General features: G+C 37.2%; 1 protein-coding gene across 1 annotated transcript; it reads left to right on the plus strand.

Moving 5' to 3' along the window:
* The first annotated feature begins 17,276 nt into the window (after positions 1-17,276).
* LUM (lumican) lies at positions 17,277-23,667 on the plus strand. Its single transcript, XM_003783360.3, has 3 exons — positions 17,277-17,581; positions 19,967-20,852; positions 23,402-23,667. Exons 2-3 carry the CDS (start codon positions 19,988-19,990, stop codon positions 23,554-23,556), a joined length of 1,020 nt encoding a protein of 339 aa, XP_003783408.1. The 5' UTR covers positions 17,277-17,581; positions 19,967-19,987; the 3' UTR covers positions 23,557-23,667.
* The last annotated feature ends 380 nt before the right edge of the window (positions 23,668-24,047 follow it).

The following is a 24,047-nucleotide window of genomic DNA, read 5'->3' on the forward strand; positions in this document are numbered from 1 at the left end:
AAAAAAAAAAAAAGAAAAAGAAAAAGAAAGTAACCGAAATAGTGAAGAAAGTATAATCAAAAATAAAATAGGAAACATTCTCTGAGTTGAAAATTTAAATCTATAGGCTTAATGCAGTTCAAAGAAGTATTAACAAAGCTTAATAAAACCTGTCAAGTACTCAAATTCTGAAACGAACATCAATACCAATGACAAAAATCACACAAGCAAAACGTGGGGCAAACAACAAGGACTAAAAGAGACTCTCTGCAAAGGGAAAACAAGCACACCTGCTTCAGACTCTCTCCAGCAAACTGTAGGAGAAAAAGAAGCAAAATTGTTTTAATAGAAAAACTTTCAGCTATGTCTACGTACTCCTCTATGTTATTCCCCAAGACTGGAATTATAGTAGGTATTCGATATTTGCTGATGGAATGAATAAAGAAGCAAATAAAAATGTGAGTGGATCACCTCTTTTCATATCTCTAAGGAACAGAATAATGTGCTGATAGTAAGACCTCTAAACATGAAATAATTGGTGGATATTTCTTATTAATTTTGGAGGACTACTTTTTGTACTTGGTTTTCAATTTTATTTGCTGCTGATAAGTATTTATATTCTAAAGCCATTCATTTTTTACCCAAGAAAACGTAGTGATTTTTATTGCTTCAGGGTTGTAGAAATGAATATCAGTTGTTTCTTTTTTATGTAATATGGGAGGATAGCACCATTTATTTATTCATCCCAAATCCAGGAAATGTTCTTGATAATCCTTCAGCAAGTGCTACTCTCATAACATCTAAAACATATTCTTAATATTTTCTTTTTTGAATGTCACCATTACTGCCAACACCGTGGTTCTCTCACTGGGGCTGTGAAGTTCAGGAGTGATTCCTATACTTCCGATCCCCCTTCTCCCTACCCCACCACTTCAACCTGCAGCCTCAGCCTTTGTAAAACTCGGTTGTAGCCCATCAATTCACAATTACATCCATCAAGGGTTTCCCATGACATTTAGACAAAACAAACCACGTGGGTGTACAGGATCATTTGGTTGCCCAGGTCTGTGCTTTACTCTCACCACCACCAAGTGTGCCCATCTCATAGCATCCATACTTGCTCTCCATTCTGCCCAGGACACTTTCAGATCTAGGCTCACATGTCACCTCCCTGGCCACCATTTATAAAACAACACACACTCTCTTCATGTCCCATCCTTTCGTTATCCTATTTCTAATTGAATTTTATTTTATAGTACACATTATTCCCAGAAATACAGTTTACTTGTTTATTATCTTTCTTCTCCCCAATACACAAGCTCATTGAGAGCAGAGACCCTTTCTGTCTTGTTAGTTGTGATATTCCATAGGACATAAGGTAATTCTCAACACACAGCTGGGCATTCCATATTGATTGAATGAATGAAAATAGATGAAATAAATGAACGATTAAACAAAGAAGAATATTAGATTAGTCTTCATACTCATCCTCACAACAATGATTCCAAAGGTTGGGGATTATTGTTTAAAACTGTTTTTACAGGCCAGGTGCAGTGGCTCACACCTATAATCTTAGTGCTCTGGGAGGCCAAGGTGGGTGGATCGCCTAAATTTAGGAGTTCAAGACCTGCCTGAGAAAGAGCAAGATCCTGTCTCTCATGAAAATAGAAAAATTAGCTAGACGTTGTGGAGGGCACCTATAGTCCCAGCTACTCAGGAGGCTGAGGCAAGAGGATCTCTTGAGCCACGAGTTTGAGGTTGCTGTGAGCTATGACACCGTGGCCCTCTACCCAGGTGAGAGTGTGAAGCTCTGTCTTTAAAAATTTTTTTTTAAAAACTTGCTTTTATTTACCCCCTTGTACTTAATTTGAAGTGATGGGAAAAGTCAGGTTAAAAAGGGGAAAGGTTCGACACAATATTAGCACGCTTAGTACAGCCTTCACTCCTTGTAAATATCCACAAGTAACCACTCCACAAAACCAGCGCACTAGTACAACTTTTATAATGAAAACTTACACTTTCAAGGGGATGACTTTCATTTTGTATGAGTGTCAATAAAATGGTTACAGGAAAGAGAGAGAAAAAGAAAGTGGGAAAGGGAGAAAAAGAAAAAGAGGAAGGAAGGAAGGAAGGAAGGAAGGAAGGAAGGAAGGAAGGAAGGAAGGAAGGATCGATCCATTTCAACAGCTGGACTAAATTAGAAAACCAAATGAAATTCTCTGGTTTGGTTTTGGACACAGAACACTGTAGTTGTGGTAGAACACCACATTATTTTAAGCAAGCAAAATGGAGAGTTACCTCCACTGATCCTGGTTTGTGTGAATGTTGGTGAGTCCAGCAAATAGCTCAGGGAAGGGTCCTTAGGAACTGTAAAGTATCCTGACTGGTAAAATGGAAAATCAGAGTTACTGAAGTTTAAAAACACTCACCTCAAAGATTCCTTTTCACAAACTAGGCTAAGTCTTGTTGGAGGTTTGCTTATGTTTATACCAGGCACCATGTCTGAAAGGTCTTCTTTGGTCATTGGACTGTCCCTCTATTTACAAACATAATTTTTAGGGAGTGAGGTAATGATTTCTGGAAACCAGGTTATTTTCTTTAAAATAAACATAGGAGTAAAAACAAAAAGCAATGCTTTATAAAATATATCGTCATATTTATCATACTATATAAAAACATGATGGTATTTGTAAAACCTAGGATTTTAATTTTGCTTTTCTCAGTTTGAGTCAGAAAATATCATTTTGTTTCATAAAGCTATTATAACTGCCAAAGCAGAAAAATTAAATAAAAAGCTTTTAAGGTTTTATCTGAAATCCCTGAATATGTTTAAATCTTAGAACCTGTTTAAAGAGGTGATGGCTTCACTGATTTCACTTAATTTTGTTTGCTAATTTGTAAGGAGTGCACACCTACTTACATGTATATTATATCATTATAAATATTAAGAACTTTTCTATTGTGCATTTACTGATTTATATTCCTTAAATAGAATTATTTCTATGTTTGTTATATAATATAGTTACACTTTCAGTAACTTATATTTCAATGTATGTATTAACCCCATTGGCACTTATTCATGTTTTTACACCTTTATTTTATAATTTCTTTTACATTTTTATTATCATATAGTGTTGAAATAAATATTGTCCTGATTATAAATCACTTAATATTTTGATGTCTAGATATTGAGATGAGTAAATCAAAGGTTATGAACATTTTGGTACATATTGGTAATAGGAAATATTCATTAAATTACTACTATTGAAAAATGAAGTGCATATATTTAATTTTCATAGGTACAAAATGGTACTTGTTTTATTGATATTTTCTATCTTTTCTCTTGCTTTTGTTTTTTAACTATTTTTACTTTATTAGTTTCATTAAATTTAAAATATTATAAAGGTTAAAGAGGTTATATGATTACCAGAAATAAAAAAAAAATAAGATAGCTCAATAGTGAAAGAATGAATATTACCAAATCCTGTATTCTTATCAGTTACATGTAACTTTAGTGTTCGTAGTCTATGTTAAATTGGTAAAGACTGGTAAATTTGTGGGATCCAGAGTGTGACTATTTCTGACTCATGGATTGGTTGGGAAGTAGAAGTTTTAAGAGATTACTGCAGTACAAGAGAATTAAACTTAAATGCTTGTGTGAGAAGCATGAGGAAATTGAGTAGCAATGGTGAATTTCTCTATCACTACCATGGAAAATTCTTTTAAGGAATAAGGCATTTAAAGAAAGCTACTTGTGGAAGTTCCACTTAGACAATGAGGTCTGTTTAGGGGACCAAATCAAACCTAGTGCTTGAGAGCTGTAGTCTATAAATGTCAAGTAATGTCTTGGATATCTTTTACCACTCCATTCAGAAAGATTCATGCACTGGTGAGACAGGGAGATCTTGAGATTTCATTTATGTTTGCAACTCCTTTCCCAGGGTTTATTTTTTTCCTTTCCATATTATACAATAATTTGGGGAGGAATATGATATTTGGAATTAAGGAAGAAAAGGATGGGTTTCAAACCAAAGCATCTATTAAACATATCTAAGAATACCTTTTTAAAACTTTTTCTAAAAGTTTTATGTATATGTATGTGTATATATTTATATTTAAAATTCTTTTTTTTTCCCCAAGACATAGGCTCACTATTTTACCCTTGATAGAGTGCTGTGTCATCACAGCTCACAGCAACCTCAAACTCTGGTGCTTAAGCGAGTCTCTTTTCTCAGCCTCCAAGTAGCTGGAACTATAGGTACCCACCACAGCACCGGGCTATTTTCTTGTTGCAGTTGTGGTTGTTGTATAGCTGGCCTGGGCCAGGCTCAAAGCCGCCAGCCTAGATGCATGTGGCCGGCACCGTAACGCTGTGCTCCAGGCACGGAGCCTCTGACAGTGTCCACGGCATAGTGGACAAAGGAAAGAATCATATATAGCTGCTTGAATGGAGGTAGTAAATCTAAAAGTCGTGAAACACCCCCTGACTTTGCACTTTCTTGCTCTGTTCAGCCCTCAGTTTTGTGGGGAGCCTATGGACTAAAGTCACACCCACTCTTGGAATGAAGGAGTCACAGGAGATCAGGGCAACACCGGGAAATATGAATGGGAAGAAGGCTGGGAACAAGGTGAAGGGAAGGGGAGGACATTAACACGGATCCCGACAAGGTCATGGCTACAATGATGGTAGTTGGAGGAAGTCTTTTCAGTAGTCGAGACCTACGACCCAGCCCAAGTGCAGTGCAGTTTGCTTTGCTACTAGTCTTTTTCTTTGTTTCCAAAATGGCAAAGTGAGATGTGATTTATTTCGAGATTCCACTCTGAGTCATGATCACGGTGATCACAGCACCAACTCCAGAGTTGCCAGCACTCAGGCCCTCCCTCTTCTGGTCGCCCAGTCCAGCTTGCCCGTCACTTCTGGGAAGGGCAATCCGCTACCCACAGGCAAATTTCTCAGTGTACTTTGTATGTTACTTCAACGTTTATTCCCAGAAAGGTTATTAACCAGATCCAGAATAAATCCATTATGATTTTATTCTCCCTGGCTTCCTAGGGAGGACTGAATTAACGAATGTGGAGCTGTAACAGCTACTGTTACTTCATCAAAGGTTACATCTCAAGGCACCTTCCCAACTGGATACTAACAAAATTAAAAATAGACAAGTCAAATTCTCCCTATGTGGTCTGGCTGTAATTGATTTTTTAAAGTCATTATTAAGCCTATTGGAAGTCATAGATCTAAAGATCAGAGTTTCTTTCAATTAAACTTCTTTGTAGATTTTATTTCAATGAAACTGTAATTCCACAAAATGGGTTTGGAAACTATTGTAGGCAGAGTAATGACGTCTCAAAGATGCCCCTGTTTTCATTCCCAGAACTTGCGAATATATTACATTATATGGAAATACGGAATGTAGGTAGCAGATGAACTTAGTGGGGATACTCAGCTGACCTTTAAATAGGGAGATTATTCTCAGTTATTTGGGTGGGCTTCATAAGAGAGAGACAGAAGCCTCAATATCAGAATATTGTGGTGCAGCGAGGAAGAGTCAGCAGGCCGCAATTGTCTTTGACAATGGTGAACTTAAGAGCCACGGAATCCGGGTGGTCTGCAGAAACCAGAAAAGGCAACAGAATGGATTTTCTCCTAGCTACTCCAGAAGGAAAGGAGTCCTGCTGAACACTTGATTTTAACCAAGGGAAACTCCTATTTGATCTTCGAGCTCCAGAACCATAATAAATTTGTGTTTTTTTAAGCCATGACATTTCTGATTTGTTACAGGAACAATAGGACAGGAATATAAGAACTCAGGTCCCCTAGGGAGACGCTTGTGGCTCAAAGGAGTAGGGCCCTGGCCCTATATGTCGGAGGTGGCGGGTTCAAACCCAGCCCCAGCCAAAAACTGAAAAAAAAAAAAAAAAAAAAAAAAAAAAAGAACTCAGGTCCCATGTCCCCTTCCCTCTCTAGACTCCAGGTACTCTGTCCTTGGTTCTGATACTATAAGTAGGAGTTTGATGGGAGTCACTGAACTGCACCGATGAGGGCAAGACTGATTTAGGAGATGAGGTTGGTAGCTCAAGGGTCATAATCTTCAGGTGCAAGGAGGAAAAGAACCATAACATGGATCCCCAAAGCCACATCTCACTCCAGTCCCCTGCCACTGGGAGGATATAGACGCTTCCCCACATCCATACTCCACTTCACAGAGGATCATGGTGAGATTGGTAAACTCTGAAAGGTTAAAATCACTTTATAAATTGGAGAGAATATTTAAATAGAGATTAAAAAATGCCAGTTAGTAAATTCATATTTTCTACCATCTAGTGCTGCTGGAAGGGAGAATAAATTAAAAATTAAAAATAAATAAATACGCCAGTTTTCCTTGTAGATCTGAATATAATGCATTAATTTTCAACCAACGTAAAATGAATATATCTTTTGTATCTAGATAGTTTTCTGTCTCTCCTGAGCCTATATCCAAACAGAAAATGTATTCTTGAAGGTCCGAGTCTTTCAATATGTTTGTTTCTTAAATTTGTATTATTTGTGGACTTGGTAGGTAGGCATGAGGAAAGAAACTCTGAGCTCCACTCTGAATCCTCCTAGAGGACCCTCTTTTGACCTTCAATTTCTTTCACTATAGGCAAATATTTTACTAAAAAATTTTAAAAAGAGAAAAGAAACTCTCTCTAAAGGACAACTAAAAATGAAGGAAGGCTATGAAGGAGCTCTTTAGTGTAGAAAATTATAAGAAATTAAGGATTTGGAATCTGGGGTCTTTAGAAGGTCATTTCAACAGTGCAATGGAGGAAGCTTTTCACACCATATTGGTCGGAGGCCTCTAAACTTAAGGTGATGGGATTATCTATTATCTAGAGAGGTAAAAATGGGGAAATTAATGGAATGTAAATTATTTCCACTGATTATCCTGGTCCTTTTAGATAATAGCTAAAAATATGTATTCCTCAGTCATGCCTATGTAATCAGGATCTCCAAGAGAAATCTCTTGGGCATCTGTATTTTCTAAAGTTACTTGAATGATTTTTGATCAACAGCCAACTTTAAAAATCATTGTATTATTTCAAAATTGGAATTGTGGCCAACCTGAACCAGAGAAACAAAAATAAAAGACCTGAAAAATACAAAAATATCTCAATCAAAAAATCATTGCCAAGATTAGTATAATGTGTTACCCAATTTTCTTCTTAGAAAAATTTTCTGTTGGCATTAAGGTAATTCTATTGTTGTGCAAAGGAAGAAATTGGGCCTGGGTTGGAATATGATAGGTTTGGGTGAGTATCCAGAAAATATTTAGTCTACAGGGGGGAAGCTTAGAAGCATAACTGGAGTTTTCAATATTGAAATAATTATCATGAAAACATCTTTGTGGTTGGTGAATAAGCCATCTACAACTTGTATTTTAAAACCCCAGAGCTATTTTCTGAAATTCCCTTCTGAAGCTTAAGGGAAACCATATAAGCCTGGAAAATGTGTATCATCTGAAAGTGCGTTAACTACTTAATCTTAAACCTCAATAATTTCCTTGCAAATATAATAGAGGCAGGGTATGGGAAATGTCAGTTACATACCACATTTCAAGACCAAAACTTTCAACACGAAAATAATGAGCACATATACCATTTGCCGTTAGCAGTCCGTTTGTTTTAAGTGGAACTTATTTTCTAATGAGTCAACATTATGTCATTTCTAAAACATGCCACATGGCTTTGGTCTACAAAAACACACATAGGATTATTTAAATCCGCAAAACGTTATGAGGATATGCCTCCTGGACTCCTAAGAAAGTGTTCACTTGTACATAAGTCAGAAATATATTTAATCTTAAATGTTACTTTCAAGTAACACTTAGAGTAATTTAGCTCCTTGGGAAATGATGTGTTCTGAGCCATCACAAAGTTAATCCAAAGAAAAAGAGGTTTATTTATAACTTGAAATATCTCTACAGACCTATTCTTGAATTCAGTCGCAGAGAACCAGTCAATTTTCCCAAGTATAGGTTTCCCCCTTCATTTAAACCTTTATAAAAAACGTCCCTCTGCTTGGACATTTTTTCCTCTGGCTAACAGCAGTCCATCCTTTGAGCTAAAGCTGAATTTTAGTCTTCACTTCTCTGACAACCCAGGGCTGGGTATGATTGTTGCTGTACCTTCCCATCCCCATGTTCTTCCTCCTGGGGAAACATTCATCACATGGAATTGTACTGCAGGCTTATCTGCGTCTCTTCCACAAAGTCTGCGTGTTTCTTAAGGTCAGGGGTTGTTTTCAAGTGCAAACCGATGCCTACGTCTTTATAGATATGTATGCATGGACTGATGAACAAATGATGGGGGTTTCCCTGAAGGGGGAAAAATCAGAATTAAAGAAAAGTTTTATGTTTACTTTATAGGTTTGTATTGATTTTAATTTGAAATGCTATAGACGTTATCAGGGAGTATTTCAAATATGGCATTTTGATTTGCTGAACTAAAGAAGCAACCTCCACATCTCTCTCACCTTCCCTTTTCAACACAGGGAGAGATTCTCTCTAGAATTTTCTTATCTGACCAAGAAAACTTATCTCTAAAAAAAAAAAAAGAAGAAAGAAAGCAATCGTCTTAAGACAGTTTTCTCTGGAAATCTTATCCAATAACCAGGAAAGATTAATGACTGGGGCTCGGTGCCTGTGGCTCAAGTGGCTAAGGCGCCAGCTACATACACCTAAGGTGGCGGGTTCGAATCCCCAGCCTGGGCCGCCAAACAACAATGATGGCTGCAACCAAAAAAATGGCAGGGTGTTGAGGTGGGCGCCTGTGGTCCCAGCTACTTGGGAGGCTGAGGCAAGAGACTCGTTTAAGCCCAGAAGTTGGAGGTTGCTGTGAGCTGTGATGCCATGGCACTCTACCCAGGGGAACAGCTTGAGGCTCTGTCTCAAAAAAAAAAAAAAAAAAAAAAGATTAATGACCGGAAAAGGATAGTGACTGAAAGTCACTCATCACCAGGTCCAGACAGACTTTTCATCCATTCTCCGGGGCAGATCTGAGGTATTACCTGGAGACTTTGTCTACACACTAAGGTTACCTTTTCCACACTGCAATTCTGCCCTTCACCCTCCTTTAATTTATTGAAACTGTTCCATTTTCTAAGAAAATGATTTACAAGGTAATGCCTGCCTCTGAGGACTATTCATTCCCACTGATAATCATTTACTGGTCCTCAAAATTGTCATATTTCCCCATTTTTAAATTCTCCTACAAGAAGAGTATATAAGCATCTGCAGGTGACTGAGTTACTGGGTACTCACTCTCTTGTGAGTTTTTCCCACGAACATTAATAAATTTGTATCTATTGTTCTCCTGGTCATCTTCTTATCATAAAATCAGTTTCAGCAAAGCTTCAGGGCATAAAGACAAAGCTTTCCCTCTTTCCCTCTACACTTGACTTTGTTGTAATTGTATGTTCCAAGTTCTGTGCATCTCCAGTGTAACCTCTTTAGGGCAAAACATCATCTTCATTTATTGCTTGGACTAATACTGGTGTGTTTCATTTGGACTTCCTGCCTCCTATTCTCATTCCACTACTTACAGTCATTCGCATCACAAAGACCTTGAACAAAAATCCAAAATCAACAGTTTGCCCCTGACACCTTCCATAAACCGGTGACCATTACCTGTCCATTCACCGTTTTCATGCCACTCAACCACCACACTTTTACTGTCTGGTCCCCATTCAAACATTCAGAAATACCTGCATTGAACACCTTTCCTCTACCTCCTTCCCTTTTCCTATCCAGCTTAAATATTATTTTATACAAGAGGGAGGCCTGCCTTGCTTTATAAAATTTACTATATTTATATACGTGTTATATTCCCTTTTGCTGCTTTTTTATTACTTTATTTTATAACATTTAAAAAGAACTTGTCATTCTTATTGGGTTTCACACCTTTTTAATGTAAATATTAGCCTGACTGTTAAGCACCCATGGATGAATATTAGTCTAGTTTGTATGTATGAGTGCATAAAAATCAATCACAACATGATTACAATGTTCTAGCAGTCTTATTTATCAACTGAATACCCTGAACACGCCCATGATGGACGTAAATAACTCTATTTTATAAATATCAAGAACGGAGTTTAGAGTTTATAAAGATGGAGGGAATAGCTGCAGAGCAAACAAGGGAAGAGACCGAAGGGGCGATTCTCACCTCAGGGAATTTCACTACGCACCACCTTCCCGTGAACCCTTTCAGAGATGCTGAAAGCGGGGGATCTCTGTGACAGTAACAACAACTAAGATCGACTGAATGCTCACGCTATTGAAAGAATCGTTCCAAGAAGTTTACATGTTAACTCACTGAAGCTCACAGAGTTTTATGAGATAGGCACTTGACAATTCCTGTTTGAGGGATGAATAAACCGAGGCTAAGTGAATTGCCCCGATCACAGAACAAAGTGTTGTTGGATTATCTTCTTGTACTTTCTTATGTTCATGTTTCAAGTGCTATGTTACACGTCTTCACATTTCACTTGAATTAAATCCTGGGCTATGTGTGATCATTATATATAAACGCACATGTGCATAAATATGCATAAAGCTATAGACATCTGACAGAAGCATCACACTCAGTGGCGTTCACCTGTTGTGAGAGCTTTAGAAGACATGCTAGACAGACTTCTAGGTTTGAACCTGGAACTTTGAAACAAAACTGTAAGTGTCATAAACAAACTACAGTGTCAAAACTACAAGTGGCATTTTTTCTTTTCCTCTACTTGCTCACCCCATAGCAGCATCGCCCATCACAGGGTTGTATCTCCCACATTTGAATGGTTCATTTATTGAGGCAAGAGAGTCTGGACCTGAAGAAAAGATTAAAAAAAAAAAAAAAAAGCTATTTTAAATTCTTTTAGTACTTAAGATAGGATCCATCATAATTCTGTCCTAGCATGGAATTTTCAAAAGTTAATTCATTTATTATTGTGATTCAGTTAACAAATCTAGATGTTCACACACACACACACACACACACACACAAATGCTGAGACAATCCACACATTAGTAAGGTGTCAAAGATGTCAACTTTTCCTCAGATGTTCTATAAAAATCAGCGTGATCACTTTCGAATATAGTTATATCATCTCTGATACATACATAAAAAATGTATATAAAATATACATAAAAATACATATATATACATAAAATATACATAAAAATACATATATATACATAAAAATGTATATAAAATATATCTGAAAAGCTAGACAATCGAGAATAGCAAGAAATATTTTAGATAAATATTTTGTTCATTCAACAAATACGCATGGAGGCCTCCTTGGTACCAAGTCTAAGGGACAGATAAAGTCCTTGTTTTGTGGAAGTGACATACTAGGATCTCAAAGTTAGAAAATAGTTGGTTAAGAAATGAACCCACTAAAATAGCTTCTAAGAGTGGTAATGATTCAAAACTATAATGTATTAAAATGACACAGAATAACTAGAGGAAGAGCTCAGAGACCACCCCAGGGTGGGAGGTTAGGAAGCCTCGCTGAGGAAGCCGAGACCTATGTGACAACAAGCCAACCATCACGTGTTTGAGGGCAGTAGTTCTCTGTGATGGCTGATGAATCTCAAGACCCACCTAGGAAATCTATCTCATAAAAATTATTTTTATAATGATAGTAAGTTGTCATTTGCATTTTTCACATTAATTCTCTCCAAAGTGAACAATGGCACTTTTCAGAAGCTACATCTGATGATGCCATTGTTCTTAATAGCTAATAAAATATCTGCTTATGAATTACGATATTTTCTAGAATTTTCTATCATGGTGGGATTAGACGATAAACTTGTTTTTAGAGATTACCTTGATTTGCTTTTGGTAGCACTCTTGTCTTTCTGACTAGATTATGCCTGCTATTGATTTTGTGCACTAGTTATCATTCAATAAATTATTATTTGTTATAATCACTACAAATTTATTTTGCAAAATCTTTATTGTTTCAAAATTTTAGCCTTTGATATTTTATGTAATGTTACTTATATTTTGAACTAATGTTTTATTTATTGGATTAATGATAAAATAAAAATTATACTATGTTCTTTGTATATAGATGGACTATTGTCTTCATGGCAGAAAATTGATATATCTAAGAGTTCTCTGAATCACAAAAGGAGGACCCTATTCACAAAAAGTAGGTGAAAATGGAAATCACAGAAAGATTATGAAAGCCATATTTACATTGAAGTTATAGATGTTGACACTTTAACTAATTTTATCCTATACGACAGAACATTTAAAATAGATTTAAGGTAACATTGAGTTGTGGCATGATTTTGAGACCAATTATCCAGATTTTAAGGAAAAATGAACTAAATATTCAACTGTATATGTGATGGACTCTAAAAGCCAAAGATTGTTTACTATGTGGAACATAGTGAATGGTCTGAGAAGTGCTCACAAAAGCTGAGGACCTCTCATTGCTGAGAGCTTAGTGGATGAAAAGTCTGTGAAATAAATCAGAGTGAACCACTTTGCAATGACATGTTAATTTATCACAAGAAGTATTTATTCAAAACCTGAAGATTGAGCTAACCTCATAGCTGCAGAATTGTATTTTGTCTTAGAAATGAACAAATCTAGAGGCAACTCTGGCTGAAGTAACCCCCTTTTTTTGTATGGAACACCATATTTAATTAAAAGTATAACTGAATACACATTATGATTTTTTAGATATTTGGTAAATATATTCTCAGGGAACAAAGTGAAGTGTGTCTTTTAGCTCAAGGAAAATTATTGATAATAGTTGACAAAATTTGAACTTACAAGAAAATATCAGAATTTTGGAACCCACATTAGAAAATGTTTCTGGATATGATTTCACTTTCACATTAAAACTAATCGTCATGAAACCAATATGTGCTGAGTTTAAATTTTTTGTTAAAGAAAGGCAGCTGAAATTACCTAAGAATGCTATTTCTGGGTGGCACCTGTGGCTTGAAGGAGTAGGGCGCTGGCCCCATATGCCGGAGGTGGTGGGTTCAAACCCAGCCCTGGCCAAAAAAAAAAAAAAATGCTATTACTATACTTCTTTCCAATTTGATACCTATTTGTGATGAGATTTTCTTTGGATGTATCAACAAATGCAACATATCATCACATATTGAACTAAGCATCAGGCATAAAAATCCAGTTCATTTCTATTAATTAACACGTTAAATAGATTGGAAAACATATAAGGCCATTCCATTCCTATTACTATGCATTTTTAAAGTAGGCATTTTCATTTAAAAATGTTATTCAGATTAACATGAAATAGTTCCATTATTATCTTAATGAATTACTTAAACACTTAAAACATTTCTCAGTATTAATTCTGAATGTGGCAAATACTGAGAGATGGACCCTACATGTATCTTTAGGATCCTCAAAATATCAATAATTTCTTAAGAATATAAAGAATCCGAAGGTGCGAGGGCATTTGGTGGGATCTCATCTAACGTGTGCAATGAAAGGCTATATGTCAAAATAACTAAGAGTAAATTTTAAATGTCTTACCACAAAATACAAGTAAGTGAGGTGATCGCAATGTTAATCAGTTTAATTGAAGCATTCTGCTTTATATATCAAATCATCACACTGTACCCCATAAATGTATACAGCTGTGATTTTAACTGAACATTAAATTTAAAAATATATATCTTTTTAAAACAGAATCAATCATATAACAATTAACTGACTTGGTTAAGGGTTCAGGAGCGAGCTTTTCCTCCTCCACCCCCCTAAAAAAGAATATAAAGAATCCAGTGAACAAAAATGTTCAACAACTGCTGATCTGTGGGAAAAGCTTCTGAGTCAGAGAGAACAGCAGGTTAAGGCCCTTACAGAGGATCAACTTGGCTTATCCGAGGGCCAGGTTGAGCCCCAGAAAGACCAGACTAGAGCATAAGGGAAAGGAGGAAAGGGAATGACATCAAGGAGTTTCCCACGGGCAGGTCCCTAAAGGCCCTAGAAGCCTACAACTAAGGAGTAAAGCAGGGATAATGACAGCTCCTGAAATAAAACATTCAAGAGCTCACAGAGATCCTCTGCTTGATCATATTCAAACTGCAGGAAGGAATGGTGAAATTCTTATAGACCACTGATGGGAGTGATATCTGGACAAAATTTTGAAGGCAATTAGGCAGTAGCTACACAATCTTCAAACAAGTGGACTCTTTTTTTCAGAAATCTCACTTACTTTTGGAATTTTCCTCAAGCTATGTTGCATATAATTTGCTTGATAATATATTTTTGTCATAAGGAACGAGGCTTCATTTCTCCCTACCACAAATTTATGATTCTCTACTTGCCTAAGTGAAGAAGGTATTTTAGTGCTGAGCTATTTGAGGTATCTTATAGGTTGCCATAAAAATGGAAATGAAATGCAATTGCATGTACAGGACGTGTCCAAAATAGCTCAAGAAAATCTAAACAGCAATTACTTCTAGAGAGTGTGACTGGACAGACAGTTGAGGGAAGGATAATTTTATATTTAGCCTGATATCCTGCTATGCTGGTTAATGTTTTAGCAAATTGTACCATTCATACATGTTATAATGAAAACGTAATAATAAAAATACACAGCAAACCAGATCACTGATAATTCTAAAAATATATTTGTCACATAAGATAGCAAGAAAAATGAAGGCAATTTTAGAATGAGTTTAAAAATGTACATCCTTGGGTGGCACCTGTGGCTCAAAGGAGTAGGGCACTGGCCCTATATGCCGGAGGTGGTGGGTTCAAACCCAGCCCTGGCCACAAAACAAAAAAAAACAATAAAAATATACATCTATATGAGCATAAGGGACTGCGGAGATGAAAGAAAGATTGCTTCATGGCTCCTAAAATATGTTAAATTCAGAGTGAGAATGAGATTGCGGTGACGGAAGAAGAATCAGACTTTTTATTGTCTTATTTGAAGGTATAAACCACTTGATCAAGAAGTGTTTTTATTGAAATGTGTTCATTAAGATAAACAAAGTGGACAGAACTCTTCCCAATTGAAAGAATAAAATTCCATTGTATGTGATATTGTTTTGTAAATTATAAGAGAAAGCAAGGGTGGGCGGCGCCTGTGGCTCAAAGGAGTAGGGCGCTGGCCCCATATCTGGAGGTGGCAGGTTCAAACCCACCCCAGGCCAAAAACTGCCAAAAAAAAAAAAAAAAGAAAAGAAATATATAGCCTAGTTAATATTGATGTTTTTTCTCAATTCATAATACTATTGATTTTGATAATAATATTGTTTATAAAATATTTTAAGCTGATTGAATTAACTACCTTGTCTTAGCTTCATCCTGTCCATCCTCTTTCCAATAAATGAAGGTGTTCATGGTTTTATCCCTACATTTACTTGAGAAGTGACTTAGGTTTTCTGAGTCTCCATTTCTACTTCTGAAAATAAATGTCTAAGGTTTTAAAATATGAGCTTTAAAGTAAGAAATGGGAACATTTTGAGAATAAAGTGTGGAATATATTAGAAACACCATAAACAGTCATTTCATTTCTTTCTAATAGACCCTGGAAATATATTTTGAAATGTGCAAGCTATTCAATTCTTGGTCTCATAGAACTGATTTGAAAAGTATAGGTTGACAATGTCAACTTCACAAGGAGCTAAATCTAATTAATTCTTTAAAATTTGTTTTAGATGTCACCACACATTTATTGCTTTATAAAGAAAATCTTAAGGAATCAATAGATGGAATTTTCCTTTCTTCTTTTTTTTTGAGACAGAGCCTCAAGCTGTCCCCCTGGGTAGAGTGCCATGGCATCACAGCTCACAGCAACCTCCAACTCCTGGGCTCAAGCGAGTCTCCTGCCTCTGCCTCCCAAGTAGCTGGGACCACAGGCGCCCTCCACAACACCCGGCTATTTTTTGGTTGCAGCCGTCATTGTTGTTTGGTGGGCCTGGGCTGGATTCAAACCCACCACCTTAGGTGTATGTGGCTGGTGCCTTACCAACTTGAGCCACAGGCGCCAAGTCGATAGATGGAATTTTTCAAACATGATCTCAGATTATAGAACTTGAGTCACTCAAAACCGATACTTACATTTGTTTTGACAATTTGTATATAACAAACCACTTAGTTACATTCGACTGGTCTATTTTGTCTTTTATGATCTTGTTTCTTTTTAAGGTTATTTACTTCCTTTATTTAAAAACTGATGTCTTTCTACTTTCTTGAAACAATAATAGTAAAAATATGATGCTTACGAATCATCTTACAATTCTGTGAATTATTCTCAAGAAGGTTACTTACTTTCTATTTTTCAAGATTTCTTTTACAGAAATAAAATATTCCAACTGTCTTCATCTCAGGCAAATGCAGCATTAGCATTAACTTTGCAGAGGTCTCACTGCGAAAAGGTGATATTGTTCTCTTAAAAAGGGAAAAAGATGACAATGTGGCAATGTAACATTAAAGTGTCTGCTTGAAAGAGTCCTTTCAAACATGAAGAAATGAACCTTTTGGAGAAAATAAAGCTCAGTAATACAATCTGATAAAAATCACAAAATAAAATAGACAAGGACCCCAATAAATCTCCCCTTTGATGAAAGCATGCATCAGGGGCTGACAATGAAAGATATTTCAAACCAGGCCAATGGGAGATCACAGCTTTGAATAACTTTTATATTGAGAAAAAAAAATCACCAACATGCACTGAGAGAATGAAATATGATTGCCTCATGATATTCTTAGGGTACGTTTTTTTCTCTGCTCTTTTATGTTTTTTGGCATTAAGCTATAGAATGCTATCTCCAAGTAAGGTTTTGGGAGAATTCCCAAATGAAACTCACAAAATAAGAAACAGGCAAGCCACTGCTGATTGGTTCCAGACCTGAATAACATAAAAAGCGTCCTCTTAGCATAGCAGTAAACTGAAAATGTTGACATTTTCCACGTGTAATCAGGTCTATATGGAGCGCTTTTGTATTTCAGAAACTAATGGAAGTTACTCTCCTGGCCAAAAATTAACTTAGTCCAAGTAAATCAACATAGATTCCAAGACCGAGAGACAGAAAGAATTCAATTCCTCTGAGTCTGCTTCTTTGCATTTTCCTCCGATTATTTGTTCTGTATATAATTTACGAGGCTTTTAGATGAACATGACAGTTGGCTGAACGAATTGCACTTAATTGTTGCCACACCCCAGAAATAAAGAGGTTTGCAAGAGAAATGTTCTCACGGCGAGCAGCCTTGTTTGGAGCTGGACTCCATTCTGGGTTAAAAGCTGCGGTATTTGAGCTGGTTAAACATGCATCTCTCTCCCATTCCATAGGGAATGAGCTAGGCTGTCCCGTTCCCCACGTCCACCTGCACTTCGTTAAAGAGCAGCGTATCCGCATGCCACACCACAAGATCCCCACAATGACATAACTCCATTCAGAGACTGGCGTGACTGGGCTGGCTTCCCCCCTACACCCCCCCTTCAGCTCTTGTATCACTAAGAATCTGGCAGTCAGCTCCCTCTTGACAGAGTTTACAGCATATATTGGTGGATTCCTGTCCATAGTACATCTGCTTTAAGAATTAGCAAAAGCAGTGTCAAGACAGAAAGGTAAGCGCTGTTTTAACTATTGCACTGGGGCTGCTGTTTGGGATAGCGTTTGTTGTAATAGGACCAGAGAAAATTCCAGAGCCACTTTGCCAATTGCTATTCAACAGCAAATCCTCAATTTTGAGCATTTACTTTCACATCCTGTTTAATGTGCTTTCCATGATTTATGGATTTGAGATAAATTCTATGCAACGTATGCTGTAGTGCTTGGCAAGGAAAGTTATAAAAAGTTTCAATGTGAGAATGAAGTCGACGCGGTGGAAAAGTATGAAAATTAGGATGTTTGTTACTAGTTACGTTAACTAGTTAATATATGGGAGTGTTGCTGGAATTTAATACTGGAGCGAAGAAAGGTCATTTCAATCAGCATTCAATATATTTTACAATAAATGTGTTGTGACAATTTGCTGTAATTTGCAAGGACGTTCTCTGCTGCTATAAGAGTGAACTAAAGGACTTGGACACTTCCAGATTACTTGTGTTTATGCTGTTAGTTTTAAAGATTTGGTTTTAGATGCGTGTCTTAAAAAACATGTTTTAGAGAAATTCTGGGAAAAGATTTACATCTTGAAAACAGCATTTTCTCTAGTGCCACAGGCATTTGAAGAAATGAGGGGAAGTGCAGTGTACTTTTGCCTCATAGTGGAGTCATTATATGGTTATAAACTTTCATTGAATCTAGATCCCCCGTTTTACTCTGCCAAAAATATGGAAGCATTTTTTTCATTCCTACTCAAGACTCACATTATAGTCACCAGGAGGATTTTGGTGTATGCTCAATTTGAAATAGCTTATTAATGAAGAAAGACAAATCTTTATAGTAGTAACATCCTAGGAACATGTCATCATGCTCTTTCTCGGGCTATAAAATTATAGTCGTGGCCAAGTTCTGTCAACTAAATGAAATGCCTTAGTCAGAATCTCAGGGAATAATTTACTAAGAATCTGGCTACCTACTGTTACATTATGTCAGCAGTCAAACTATAACAACTTTTTTTTTAGTATTTCAGCTGATGAGATAGAGCGCCTATAATCCCAAATTAAAGCAGAGATGTTTTAAGTTTCTAATCCCAAAGATTCTACTTATCTCAAACCACCTTGATCCAAAAGCTTGAATCATACTTTCATAGGAAGATAGAATAGAGTCTCTGTTACCTAAAGGAATGTGAATCCTTCTTCACATTTCTCTTTTCGGTCTATCAACTTCATCTTCATAAACTCTTCACTCTCATAAAGTCACTTTACTCTTGGATACTAATTTTGCTTTCCCTAACTCTGAACTTCCCCCAAGAAAAGTGAAATGGGCTTTTATTGAGCTTCCCCTTAGACATATGGTAGAAATACGCTAATATGAAAAGATAACTATTACAAACTATTTTTAGTTTACGTTCTCAACTGAATCTTTTCCTAGGTGATTCCTTAACGCTAGTGTTAAATATAGACATTTTCTTTATTCTCACCTCTCTCCCATCTGCTTTCTGTGAGGCCACTGAAATCTGGATACACAAACACTGTCGCCTTAAATGTTGCATGAGGAGAGTAGGGAACTTGTGATTTACTGAGAGAGACGATTACTCTGATTCAAAACTTGGAAAGAATATCTTTCTCTACCTGTTGGATATCTTTCTAGATTTAAAAATTCTTAGAATGTGTGTGACATGTCCCTGATTAAGTCAGACTAGTTTTACTAAAACTAGTTTACTAAATAATCAGTTACAGTTAGTAACTGAATGTTACAAATATTAGTTACAGATTTAAATGTTAGAACACAGTTTTGCAGTGTTCTTCAAAGAATGGAATGTTAAAGAAATCTTGAAATAATATGCACGAACTCCAGCACCAAGAATTCTATTCCCTTTCCTGGGAACCAACAATAACTAGATACTTTTAAAGACATATGTTCCCCGCTCCTCCCCCACACATGGTAAGAACAGCTTCCCTTCAGGCAAAACCACAGATAGCCCATGTTCCCAGTAAAGATCTTAATGAGGTATCTTGATGATGTCAAATGGCAGGGTAGAGGGTACGGCTGACAACCGTCTTCTCATTTTCATTTCTTCTGGTTTTGAGGGACGCTCTGAGCAGTGGTCTAGTAGGGTGGTCAGCGAGCACCACTCAGAAACCTCTTGCAGGAAAGCATTTAATCAAAGAAGGAGCTGAGAGATTGAGTGAAACAGTTAGACCCGGCTCTCCCAGCAGGGGGCGCATGTGTATGCAGTTAACCTGAATCCTGTTCACCCCAAAGATGTAAACAGACATCTTTATCCAATAACAAAATGCACATTTACTAATGCATTTTAGTGTTGCCAATTTAATTTATTTTCTTCTTTTGTGGCGGGGGGAAGTCTACTATTTTATAGTAACAAACGTTTCTTCTTCATTTAGGGTTCAAACCATTTGCCAAAAATGAATCTAGGTGCATTTGCTCTCTGCTTGGCTTTAATTTGGGGTGTCAGTGGCCAATACTATGATGATTATGATTTTCCCTTGTCCATCTACGGGCTGTCATCGCCAAACTGTGCACCTGAATGCAACTGCCCAGAAAGCTACCCCTCTGCCATGTACTGCGACCAGCTGAAACTGAAAAGCGTGCCCATGGTGCCCCCCGGAATCAAGTACCTTTACCTGAGGAATAACCAGATTGACCACATCGATGACAAGGCCTTTGAGAATGTCACTGATCTGCAGTGGCTCATCCTAGATCACAACCTCCTAGAAAACTCCAAGATCAAAGGGAGGGTTTTCTCGAAATTGAAACAGCTGAAGAAGCTTCATATAAACTACAACAACCTGACAGAGTCTGTGGGCCCCCTTCCTAAGTCTCTGGAGGATCTGCAGCTCACTAACAACAAGATCACAAAGCTGGGCTCCTTTGAGGGCCTGGTAAATCTGACCTTCATCCACCTTCAACACAATCTGCTAAGGGAGGATGCGATCTCTGCGGCTTTCAGAGGACTTAAATCCCTGGAGTACCTCGACTTGAGCTTCAATCAGATGAGTAAGCTGCCTTCTGGCCTCCCAGTGACTCTTCTCACTCTCTACTTAGACAACAATAAGATTAACAACATCCCTGATGAGTATTTCAAGCGCTTTAATGGGCTGCAGTATCTGCGTTTGTCTCACAATGAACTGGCTGATGGTGGAATCCCTGGAAATTCTTTTAACGTATCCTCCCTGGTTGAGCTGGATCTCTCCTATAATAAACTTAAAAGCATTCCGACTGTCAATGAGAACCTTGAAAACTATTACCTGGAGGTCAATGAACTGGAAAGTAAGTAACAATTGTGCCTGACTTTGGTTTATTTGTCCTCAACCTTTAAATGCCTGAACTGGGCAACACCAATCAATATTGCTCTGGCTCTATTAAAATAATAAAGAAAAATGCCAACGAAGTATCCCTCTACTTCCAACATAAAAGAATTCTATTTCAGTTATGTGTCCAATATCTAGTCTTTCTTTAGAGTATCCAGGTCAAGAATAATTAAGATCATAAAAATTAATATCTCATTCCTTTAAATTTAATATTCTGTGTTAATTTATCCTTCTTGATATTGATCTTGCATTCATTGCCCCCTTTATAACATAGATTTTCTGTGTCTTACATTTATTTTTTAACAAGATCTAGTTTAGGAAGGAATGATCAAGTTCAGAAGGAATACAGTTGGCAGGGGCACTCAAATCATCTTCCATAACCCTAGAGATGCCCATAGATTCTTATGGTCTTCCTTGACACGATTACTTGGAACTCTGATGACCATCATCTACTTCTGTGACCTCTACTTGGGAGTATGTGGCCTTCTTGGTATTCTGATGAGGATGATGAGAAAAATTAAGGAGGGTTTGGAACATCTTTACAAAAAATATGTATCACCAGGGCGGCACCTGTTGTTCAGTGAGTAGGGCACAGGCCCCATATTCCAAGGGTGGTGGGTTCAAACCCAGCCCTGGCCAAACTGCAACAAAAAATAGCCAGGCATTGTGGTAGGTGCCTGTGGTCCCAGCTACTCGGGAGGCTGAGGCAAGAGAATCGCCTAAGCCCAGGATTTGGAGGTTGCTGTGAGCTGTGACGCCATAGCACTCTACTCAGGGTGACAAAGTGAGACTCTATCTCTAAAAAAAAATCTGTGACAGGGCCCTTTTTCTTATATACAACCTTTCTCCTCATCTGATGTTTCCATGGTTTCTTCCTTCCTTCTGCTGCCACGGTTACTTTTTCATTTATGTTCTGGGTGGCTTTTGACCTGATTCACATAGACTGTGCACTTATCTGCTCTTTGGAGACTTTCAATTCAAGAAATACAGATTCGGGGGGAACCAATTTCCCACCTTGCACTAACAGGTGGGAAAAGCCATGATTGATGGACAAAGGTTTAAAGTAAAAACCATGTGAGGAGCATCGCCTCACCCATACAGCAATTGTATATGAAAAATAATCTACTAAAATTAAACATCTTTATCTGCTAAAAAATTGTTTCCATGCCATCCTGAATAAAGAGGATGCTATCCAAAAAAATGACAGTACACCTTATTCATGTCATTCTTTGTTATTCTTCCATAGTTTCATGTAACTCCTAGTAGGGTTGTAGTTATGAAGGAGGCCCTGATTGCCAGCTCTGAAGTACCACATGTTCTTTGCTATATCTGGAAAGCATCCAAGGTAACAGTTGGTGCTGTTTGACTGTCACACAACTGCTGAGCTGACAGTTAAACTCCCACGTTTGTTTCCAGTGGAAAATTCACTATGTGGCAATACGTGACCCCACATTTTAAACATGTGTGGTTAGGAGGAAGGACACTCTGACAGACTGAAATGCTGAAGGAATCTGAGATGTTTCAGGGCTGAAGACATCCATTAGCATTGGTGGGTAAGGGTCAGCGGCACAGCTACTTCTTTCTCTGAAACAAGAAAGAAGGATACAGATGCAGGGACCTTTGGGAGTCCACACGTTATGAGTAAAGGAAGGAAGAACCGGTGTAGAAGATGGGAAGAGCGGCTTCTAGGAGCGAAGCCAATGGGATCTCCATGCTAGAGAGAGACCACAGTGCCCAGAACACAGTGGTCATTTGAATAGTGGTTACTTTGCTTCTTTCTGTACCTTTGACATTGTCAGATACTCCACGAGTTAGGTTATTTTGCCAGATAATAATCATGCATATTAACTGTCCATGTTCTATTAACCATGAATAGAGTCCCTGAATATTTTTCTAATATTAAAGAATATACAGACCAAAACAATTTTCCATTGATCAGATTTGTAATTTGAAGCATTAGCCCAATCACTGATCTTCTTAATGTAGAGTAATTTGGAAAAGAAAAAAAATGTAAAGGTCATCAGTAAATATGTAGGACATCCTGTACTGGGACTGTCTGAAGTGCTTTGTGCTCCTTAATGAATTTAATCTTCATTCAGCACAGTGAGATGGGTTTGTTATCTCCAACAGGGAAATCAGATAAGTCCTCCAAGGTCACGTACCTGGTAAGTGGGAGAGGTAGAATCCCAACATCCACCCATGCTCATCCTCTTTCCGTTATTCCATAACGAGGTAGGTACCGTAGAAAAATCCCTGGAATTAAACTACTGAGGTAAGGGGGCAACTTGAAGTAAAAGATTACGGTGTTTGGGTCTGCCCTGAAGGTATGATTAATTGGAGTTTGAGAAGGAACCAGAAGGACAAAACTTGGCTGGTGCACATGTCATGATTTGGTTTTGCCTAGGAGTTTGTTCTATTTGATAACATAGACTTGAAGAATTTTTAAGATTATTGTTGTAACCTAGCATATGAAAAAATGAATACAATTTTCTATTCTTCGATTTTCAGAGTTTGAGGTAAAGAGCTTCTGTAAGATCCTGGGACCACTATCCTACTCCAAGATCAAGCATTTGCGTCTGGACGGCAACCGCCTGACGGAAAGCAGCCTGCCTCCTGATATGTACGAATGTCTACGGGTAGCAAATGAAATCACTGTTAATTAACTTCTGCCAATCCCAGTTAGATTGAGGTGTATCCTGGAGGAAAAGTTTATGGTTACTTTTCTGTGTGTAAGTTCTCATTGTATCCTTTTGTTGTTGTTGTTATTGTTTATTACTTCCATGAATTTTTAATTCTTAAGGAAAATGTTTTGTAAACATTTACCACTTTTTCTGAAAGAAAAGATGAAAGGCAGGCCTATTTCATCACAAGAACACACACATACACACAAATAGGAACCAAACTTGATTTTTTATTTGTAAATTTGGTGTTTTCTGTATCTCTCTTGTTAAATGATGTGCAAAACTTTCTGCTCATTGCACGGACATCAGCCAAATTTTATAATCCTCATATCTTAACTTAATGTGTCCAAAACCATGGATTACATGCATATGGATGTTTACTGTCTTGGGCCAAATTATCTTGATATTCAAATTTGTTTTGGTTAAGAAGTAGGTGATATATTTAGAAACCAATAATTCTGCAAAATATTAGA

Source organism: Otolemur garnettii, unplaced genomic scaffold (assembly GCF_000181295.1).
Source record: "Otolemur garnettii isolate 467f Iridium unplaced genomic scaffold, OtoGar3 scaffold00007, whole genome shotgun sequence".
NCBI classification, from domain to species: Eukaryota; Metazoa; Chordata; class Mammalia; order Primates; family Galagidae; genus Otolemur; species Otolemur garnettii.

Excerpts from the sequence above, each read along its gene's own strand:
- LUM (XM_003783360.3), top strand. The coding sequence starts at position 19,988 with ATGAATCTAGGTGCATTTGCTCTCTGCTTGGCTTTAATTTGGGGTGTC. Across the intron at positions 20,853-23,401 it reads GGAGGTCAATGAACTGGAAA|AGTTTGAGGTAAAGAGCTTC; the intron begins GTAAGTAACAAT and ends TTCGATTTTCAG.